At 46.6% G+C, this 9,315-nt stretch overlaps 2 protein-coding genes across 2 annotated transcripts in view; one reads left to right on the top strand and one right to left on the bottom strand.

Moving 5' to 3' along the window:
- The first annotated feature begins 6 nt into the window (after positions 1 to 6).
- Positions 7 to 7,602, top strand: FEM1B (fem-1 homolog B). The gene is made up of 2 exons (XM_026060736.1): positions 7 to 296; positions 3,426 to 7,602. The coding sequence occupies exons 1-2, from the start codon at positions 49 to 51 to the stop codon at positions 5,059 to 5,061; spliced, it is 1,884 nt and encodes a 627-aa protein (XP_025916521.1). The 5' UTR covers positions 7 to 48; the 3' UTR covers positions 5,062 to 7,602.
- A 223-nt stretch (positions 7,603 to 7,825) lies between these two features.
- ITGA11 (integrin subunit alpha 11) overlaps positions 7,826 to 9,315 on the bottom strand; it is a 61,948-nt gene continuing 60,458 nt past the window's right edge. The window contains exon 27 of the mRNA XM_026060720.1: positions 7,826 to 7,840. Coding sequence (XP_025916505.1) covers positions 7,826 to 7,840 — 15 coding nt within the window. The remainder of the gene's footprint in view (positions 7,841 to 9,315) is intronic.

Below are 9,315 nucleotides of genomic sequence, written 5' to 3' on the forward strand. Positions count from 1 at the left end.
GGCAGGCCCGGGCGGCGGGCCCGGAGCCGGGAGGAGGAGGAGGCCGCCATGGAGGGCCTGGCGGGCTACGTGTACAAGGCGGCGAGCGAGGGGCGCGTGCTGACCCTGGCCGCCCTGCTCCTCAACCGCTCCGAGAGCGACATCAAGTACCTGCTGGGCTACGTGAGCCAGCACGGCGGCCAGCGCTCCACGCCGCTCATCATCGCCGCCCGCAACGGCCACACCAAGGTGGTCCGCCTGCTCCTGGAGCACTACCGCGTGCAGACCCAGCAGACCGGCACGGTCCGCTTCGACGGGTACGTAGAGCACGTCGCCTCGCCCCCTTTCCTTCCAGGCCGAGCCYGCCGACACGAGCGACCCGGTTCGACCCGGCCCCCGGTGCTTTCGTGACCTTCCTGTGAGCTGCTGACGCTAATCGCCCTCTCTTTATTGCTCAGCTGGTGGCCGAGAAAGCCACGAGCAGCTGTGCGGGCACCGGAGCGCCTTACAGACCGCCACTCCCTCAACTGATGTTCATAAAGTTACCGTAAGAGCTGTAGGTGCCTTTTGTATTTCTGAAATTCCCCAGTGGAAGTTACGGAAAGGATACCGGCCTCACCGCAGCCTGGAGAGTTGCCCGCCGCGGTAGGCAGRTGCCCTTTTCTCCCCCAGCCGTACCAAAATGTGCCATTCTGTGACATCAGCTGGCGTTGAGGGTCCCGGCAGGCTCGGGTCGTCCCCGGAGGCCAGGTGAGCGTAGGGCGAGCGCTGTCCGCGTGGCCAGAGCCAGGCCTCTGCCCGCTCGTGTTGCGCCTTTTTCCACGTCCAGTTTGGACAAACGTGCGGATTACGTGGGAATCGCCCCTTCCTTTGCCGCTGAAAACCCGTGTGCGGGATGGCCCGGAGCGAGAGGTGATGTTTTAAGACGGGAGGTGAAGGAAAGTGTACCGTCTGCCCGAAACAGCAGGGGGAGGTAGGAGGAAGGGAATGCTTCKCCTCGAACTGGGATGTGGCCAGGACGGTGGTGGTTGCGCTCCTGCTCTTGGAAAAGGCTGGTTTCCGATCTCAGGGAGCTGATTGAAGACAGGTTGTCCAGACGCACGGCACCCCGGGATGTTTGTTGTGGTGGCAGGCCAGCACGCTTAGAAAAAGAAAGAAGAAATTTTCATTGCTGGTGGCAGCTAGCTTTCGTAGCCAACATCTGTATGTAGATGCTGTGTTGCCAAATCATATTTGTARATGGGTTTGTTCTGCGAAATGTGGCTAGGTCATTGCAGAAAGCCTGTTTCTAAACAAATTTTAACTTCCTGGCCATGCTAAAGCGCGTATTTTGGTACAGTGAATGTTACGTACTGACGTGTTACCAGATTTTGAAGTAATGCTACCTGTGCTCAGGTTACAACTGCAGGCTGTTGCATTTACGCATTCCTGAACTTTTTCATTAGYGTCATTCTCTCTCTTGTTTCTGAGATCTCCCGCAGCGCTCAGCAAGTACTTGCTCATCTGTGACTCTTAAGTGAGGCTGACTAATCGCGAAGCTACGTTTGTCTTGTGAACAGCTTCAGGTTTTGCAGGTTGCTTACTGTACGCTACAGGCTTTAGAAAGGAGAGCTCATTTCGGGTACTGAAGGAGGACTCGTAATGGGTCCCACTGATAACTTTCATCTGGCTCCTGCTTGATGGGCTGCAGTTACGTCTGTGGAGCTCCACCTAACTAAGAAAAAACTAACTTTGTTCTCATGTGCTGAGTGAAGGGGGAGAGACTGACTTGTGCGTGTGGTTTTTTTCCTATTCTCTTCCAGCCCTCCTTTCCCAAACAAAAATTGGAGATGCCTAGGGCGAGGGGGTCTGTCCCGATTTTAGGTAGAGGAAGGGCCTCTGCTGGCGGGAAGTGATAGAAAGGGCCCYGCTTTGCTGCTGAATTTTCTCTTTTCTATTGCTGGGCTGGTGGCTCTGCTTGCCAGAGCCGCTGCCTCAAAGAGATTAAAGGAAGTGTTGTTTGGGACACAATGGGCGCAGTGTGCCATCACCTCTTCTCTGGCCTCGGTGAGGAGTCCCCAGGTCACGTGTCCCCAGATCATGCTTGGCATTGTTTTCGTTTCTCTTGTCATCTCATGACACAGAAAATCCACTTGTTTGGCCTCCAGGCTTTGGGYTTGTGAATGTGTATACCTGTAGCACACCTATAAATTGCTTGGTTAACAAATCTTAGGTCCTGACTCTGAAATCTCTAYTCCTATTTTAAAATAAAAATGCTCTAGTGTGATTATTTGCAAAATAAAGAACTTCTTACTGTGAGTAAAGGTAGCCACATCTGCGCTATAGACATTTCTGCGTTCCGGAGCTTTTACATGGCCTCTGAAGCGTCGTCTAGAGGTGCTGGAGTTGCAAATAGCCACACAACTATTCCTACTAGGCTACAACAGAGTTTTGTGAAGTGATAAAAATCACTGTTAAAATTAAGTTGGTGTGTTACAATATTTTAACTTTGGAAAACCGTGACCACGTGGACACATGGAAATAAGATATTTGTCCTTCCTCTGTGGTTTGGGATGTGCTGTGAGTGTATATTAAGTGCGGTGTGAACGCCTCCTGTTTCTACATTTAAGTGCTGCTTCAAAGACGTGGTGGAATGGAAAGAACATAAGCCTTTATCTTTGTAGTTATGCGACACGCTGGATTTGGGAATGAAAACGGCTTAAGAAAGTGTGATTCCTTTGCTAAAGTTAACTGTCCCCTCGTTTATGAGTGCCAGTAAGCGGTCTACAGGGCCATAATGTAAAACAGATCTCTGAAACAAAACTGCTTAGAATAACCTCTGCTTTTCTTTTTCTTTCTTTCTTTCTTTTTTTTTAACCAGATTGCTGGTCTGGCTTACAGTGTGGTCTCACAGRCATTGGCACGACGGAAGGGGTGGCAAATTGCAGCACAGGGACAGAGAGCAAGYGATAGGATATGAACTTCTTAAGCCRGCTTTGCTGCCAAAGCCAGTGTATCGTATAGCTCCACCTTTATTCACGTCTGTGTTTTGTTCTCTTTTTGTCAGTACGTGAACTTTAAGTTTTCCCTCTAATGTGTCTGTTTCTCACACGTGAGATCAAATTGATGGTAATTCTTGTAACCGTTCTTCCCAAGGCCTGGGTAGGCCAGGGGCTGGAGCTTGAGGTGGGACCTTCAAAGCAGCCCAGAAAGTGCAAGTGGAGAATGTGGCTAAACCCCCTGGCTGCTTTGAAGTCTCAGCTTCCAGCGTTTCTTCCTTCAGGAGGTCCGTGTACTTGATAAGTCTCATTCTTTTGTCTTGGCCATTCCGGTAATTTCCTTCAAGTATAAAAACAGGATGGCTATAAAATATCTTTGATGGCTAGGTATGTGCTTCTTTGCATATTGTTCAGCTCTCTTTATAAGAGCAGCAGTTTAACTGCTTGTTTCTGTCTTTACGTTTTTAGCTTTGTCATTGATGGAGCCACAGCTCTCTGGTGTGCAGCAGGAGCTGGACACTTTGAAGTTGTCAAATTGCTCGTTAGTCACGGAGCCAATGTGAATCACACTACAGTGACCAATTCAACTCCCCTGCGGGCTGCGTGTTTTGATGGCAGACTGGACATTGTTAAATACCTGGTAGAAAACAATGCCAACATCAGCATTGCCAACAAGTACGACAACACTTGCCTTATGATTGCGGCTTACAAAGGCCACACGGATGTGGTGAGGTATCTCCTCGAGCAGCACGCCGATCCCAATGCCAAAGCCCACTGTGGTGCGACAGCGTTACACTTTGCAGCTGAAGCTGGCCATCTAGAAATAGTGAGGGAGCTGGTCAAGTGGAAGGCAGCGATGATGGTGAACGGCCATGGCATGACTCCTCTGAAAGTAGCTGCCGAGAGCTGCAAGGCAGATGTTGTGGAGCTGCTGCTTGCTCATGCTGATTGCGATCGAAGGAGCAGGATTGAAGCTTTGGAACTTCTGGGTGCCTCATTTGCAAACGACAGAGAAAATTATGATATAATGAAGACTTATCACTATTTATATTTAGCAATGCTGGAGAGGTACAGAGACAGCGAGAATATAATTGAAAAAGAAGTTCTTCCACAAATTGAAGCTTATGGAAACAGAACTGAATGCAGAACTCCTCAGGAATTAGAGTCTATTAGGCAGGACAGAGATGCCCTTCACATGGAAGGCCTCATTGTGCGTGAAAGAATTCTGGGCTCGGACAATATTGATGTTTCTCACCCCATTATTTACCGTGGGGCTGTTTATGCAGATAACATGGAGTTTGAACAGTGTATCAAGTTATGGCTCCATGCCTTGCATTTAAGGCAAAAAGGCAATAGGAATACTCATAAGGATCTCCTGAGGTTTGCTCAAGTGTTTTCCCAGATGATACACTTAAACGAGCCCGTTAAAGCCAAGGACATYGAGAGCGTTCTGAGGTGCAGTGTCTTGGAAATAGAACAAGGAATGTCCAGGATCAAAACCACCCAAGACACTGACATCCACACAGCCATGGACAACTAYGAATGCAATATTTTCACCTTCCTCTACTTAGTCTGCATCTCTACCAAGACCCAGTGCAGCGAAGAGGATCAGTCACGAATCAACAAACAAATTTATAACCTGATTCATCTCGACCCCAGGACTCGGGACGGCTCTAGTTTGCTGCATCATGCTGTCAATTCCAGTACGCCGGTGGATGACTTCCACACGAATGATGTCTGCAGCTTTCCCAACGCGCTTGTCACAAAACTCTTGCTAGATTGCGGGGCTGACGTGAACGCGGTGGACAACGAAGGAAATAGCCCGCTCCACATCATAGTCCAGTACCACAGGCCCATCAGTGACTTCTTGACGTTGCATTCCATCATCATTAGCCTGGTGGAGGCTGGGGCGCATACAGACATGACGAATAAGCAGAAGAAAACTCCTCTCGATAAAAGTACAACAGGGGTGTCTGAAATACTCCTTAAAACTCAAATGAAGCTGAGTCTCAAGTGCCTGGCTGCCCGAGCAGTACGGATCTACAACATCAGCTACCAAAACCAGATCCCCAGAACTCTGGAAGAATTTGTGAAGTTTCACTAGGCTACATAAAATCTTTCATGGTGGTGCTATTCCGTGAAGACATCCACTGCAGATAACAGAATACATATATATACAGAGATTTGTTTTTCTCCATTCTTTATTTGTTTGGTTCCTTTGCATTCGGTCTTCAGCCTCAGTTCTTATGCAGATCTTGGGAGGGGGGGAAGCCACATAGTTTTCCTGTAATCAAATCTGATGTTTGAGATTTTGGTCTTTTTTTTTTTAATTAAAAATTTGCTTTGTTATCTCTTGTGTTATAAACAAAACGAAAGGAATACAAATATAATTGGTGCAAAATATTTTGTTTCAAATATACATTTTCACCTACWATTTGCAAAGAAGTGCTTTAAGTAGTTATTTACAAAGGCACCTCTGAAAGCCCGTGTCACCATGCTACCGATACAGTAGCTTTGCAAGTCTTAAATCTTCTCGGAGTGAAGTGAGAAAAAACAATTGGAAATTATGTGGTAGTCGGCTAAAAGTGAAGTCTCAACATACAGAGCAGCCCATTGCTCTCATACCTCACCATCTTTTTTATGCCTTTCAGTTAATGCTGAAGATGTTGGTAATATTTTAAATTTTTRTTTTTTTTATTAAAATTTGAACAGCAGTTATCAACAGCTACAGAAGTATGGAATGCTCTGTTAGGAAATACAGGTTTCAGTTCAACTATGGGTATGTTTATCTAAGAACAGCTGAATTATCAAGCTCTTCATTTACAATACTACAGTAAGTATTGAATAACTTCTGAAAAAGGAACTTGCACATTGATCTAAACGAACCAGAATCATGGTTTCTTTTTATGTAGCTAAGTTGCTCATATATAAAGATCATGCATGGATACCTAGAGAACTTGTAGGGTATTTGTGTTTGTGTGTGTCCCAACATTTCAAAAATGCTTTTAACTTGTTTTTGTTATGTTAATGATGAACATGCACCTTTTTGACTCAAAGTATGTAAAACTGCACTCTTGGATTCCTAATGCTGTATCTTCCTAATGGAGTAGTCTGTTGCCAAAGAGAGTCTTCCTTTGGAGCGTGATACTGCTTGAAACTGGTGTTTCCAATAAGCATGGAGTCTGTGCCTCCCTGAATTGGACTTGAGAATTTTTCCATGATTTTTACTCCTTTCATTATGATAATCTCTATTAAAACTGATTTTTAAAAAATTGTCCTATCATAAGATCTTCTATGATAAGCAACTGATTGTATAATAAATCTGTTGCTTGAGAAAGTACTTCTCCTTGGTAGAAGTTGCAGATACTCCAACAGTAAAATGTCACTTGTTTTGACAGGCTACTGAAAACTGTTTATTTTAAATGCAGCTTTTTAACTGTCAGAAGATGAAAGAATGTTCTGTAGGGTTTTTTTAAACAATCTGAGTAGAACTTTAAGGCGAGATTTGGGCACACGTTTCTATTTGTATTACAAATAAATAAACATTGAATGTGGAATTAGTTTGTAACTCTAGTTTTTGTCTAGTGCCAAGCAGAATAGCACTGCTTAGATTGTACGGTACTGTAAGCGTTGGCTAGCGTGTCTCCTTAAAGGGAAAAGCTTTAGAAATACTATGTTGTCTAAACTGCAAACTTTACTCTGCTAGAATGAAAACTAGCTCCTGAAATGGAAAATGTGTCTGCTATTTATATCTCAGGTAGGTTGGACTACAGCATAAATAAATAATAAAAAATTGACTGTTGCAGTTGAACGTCGGGCAAAATGGCAAAGCCAAATTCAGCCACCTGGGGCCTTAATGCAACAAGTGGATGTTCTAACACAGTTAGGAAGGTTTTAGTGTTCCTGTAAACTGTTATCCTCAATGTCTTCCTCCTACAGTCCGAAACGTGTCAATTCGAGGTCATAAGGAAAGCTGGAGTTCGGTGTTTCTCGGGGACTGTACCATGGTGATTTTTAACATGACTGTTGGAAACACAAAAAAACTTTTAACTCACTGTGGCTCATCTCGTGAACTGGTAAATGCTTTTAATCTCACACCTTGGGATTGTGTCCATTATGGCTAAAGCTTTGAACCTGTAACTCGAACAACTTGAGAACGCACACCAGATGGATTTTCCTCAGCCACGTTGCTGGGAGCTGACGTCAGCTAAAGTTAACCAATCTGTGACTCAGTGTGTACGCGTTAGAGGGGAAAAAGTCTTCTGTTATACTATGCCCCATGCATCAAACAGACCTCCGATACCTTGCCGATCCTTTTTACGTATGCACGTCCACAAYTCATAATGTGCGTATGGCTAAAAATGAGAATCAGTGGTCCGTGAATCTGTTTGGCTTGGGAGAGCGGCTGAAAAGAAGGGAGAAGGCTGAGCACTTGTTAGTGACTAATATTGTTTGTTATGTAGGTAGCAGTAGATAACAGGAAGCATTCTCAATTGCTCTAATGGAAATAATTACCAATTGCTGTATGATTGATTGAGACAGTATTTCCTTGCACTGTATTTCTCAGGATCTGTTTCTGACATATAGAATAATCTAAGTGTTGTGTTCTTGTGAAATACCTGTATAAAACKGTTCTTGGAACAAGCGTGCATGTTTGAAATATCTGTGGATAATAATAAGGAAAAGGAAGCGCCTCCTCCCAAAATTCTGCCTTTTAATAAGGAAAAATTGTTACACCAAACACTCTCCTGGGAAAGCTGCTGCTTCCTCGCTGCCCGCGGCTCTGTGCACCGCTCCTCTCCGGCCTCGGCTCCGGTGCAGCGTGGTTTCTGCGGTTCCTCTTTGCTCGTGCTCTTCCTGGGCCCGTTTCAGTACGTGAAGACCTGAGGAGAGAAGACGCCGTCACCCAAAAGCAGCCGTGAAACCTCTTGGCAGAGGTTGGCGAAGGGTGTTGGAAGGAGGAGGGGACGGGGGCAGCGGGGGTCCCTGTTCCTTGTCCCCGCTCCCGAGGCAGCCGGGTTTGTGCACCTGCAAASGGGGAAGGTGGAATCGCGCCCCTGCCCTTCGCTGCCTTTGCTACGGCAGTAAAAGCACGTGGCCGAAGGGTGGGAAAACTCGGGGTGGCTGGTTGCCCCTGCTGCCTTCCTGCTGAAAACATCCGTCGCGGTTCTCGGCATCCTGGGCCCTTCCCTCTCCTTAGCCCGGGAATGTGTTTCCCAAGCATTCAAAGCTGGAAGGGTGCACGTGCTCCTGGGGTGGGGGGGTTATTTAAACGCAAAGCCCCCGGGTGCTCCCGTCCCCGGGAAGAGGAGCGGGGGGACGTCGCTGCTCGCGGTGCTGGGCTGCTAGCTACGGCGGCGGCGGCGGCTCGGACCCGACTTGCAAAAATACGCCCCGAGGAGGCATGTTTGGCGTGAATTATGCCGCGTGCCCACTGCCGCTTTGGAAGAGCCGCTTTCCAATCAGTCAGGCCTTTCGTGGGGATCGGTAACCCTAAAGACGTTGTGCGGTCGGTCTTTTCCGCTCGCGCTTTATTTAATCCTTGTGGTCATACTGATGACTTACAAACAGTGAATTTTCTTCCTTGTTTGATCCGTTTGTTCCCGTTCTGTTGGTGTTTTATAGGACTTTTCTAAAGCTAAATGTGCGCAGTATTGACTATCTCAAATACCTACAGGAAAAAAGTCCCGGGTGTATTTTTAATAAAAAGAGATATTTTACACTACATAATCTCAAATTTGCATCAAAATTTCCTGGACGTTGATTTGAGCGTTCACTACTTTGATTCTTTTAATCTCGGCGGGTCAGCGGAGCCTGTTCACTTCGGTCCCTGCCGGGTCCATAGTTGGGAAACGTCCGGATTTTGCCGGCGCAGCCCCGACGCCGTGGCCGCCCGGCTCCGCCTGGGGTCCCCGCTTTGTCTCCCAGATCTACTTGCAACAAATCCTATTTAGACTATGTCGACCTGCAGAATTAAACTTTTATTTGAAGAAAACGAGAACAGTCGTGGTGAGGTGACCCCTTAACGTAAACTTGGTTTATAATTGTGGTTTTTTTTTCCTTAAGTCTTTGGCTGCTCAGGTGCAAGCGTCGGCCAGACTGGGTGGGAAATTGTGACCCTGCGCTTACGTCTAGGCGGAGCTGCCTGTACTGGTTTCAGTTAGATTGATAAAAACCTGTGGGGATAAATAAACTCCCTATAGTTTTAACCGAGTCCCGTCTCAGCGAGGGGCAGAGCCCGGCGTCGCGCTCTAACCGCGTCCCACGCGTTTGCATCCGGGCACGAGCGGGCGCATCTCCAACGCCCCGTGTTTTGCGGAGGTAAAAACGTGATTTTTTTTTTTTTTTTTTTTTTTTT

The sequence above is a fragment of the Apteryx rowi genome, unplaced genomic scaffold (genome assembly GCF_003343035.1).
Source record: "Apteryx rowi isolate R43461 unplaced genomic scaffold, aptRow1 scaffold_170, whole genome shotgun sequence".
Taxonomy (NCBI): domain Eukaryota; kingdom Metazoa; phylum Chordata; class Aves; order Apterygiformes; family Apterygidae; genus Apteryx; species Apteryx rowi.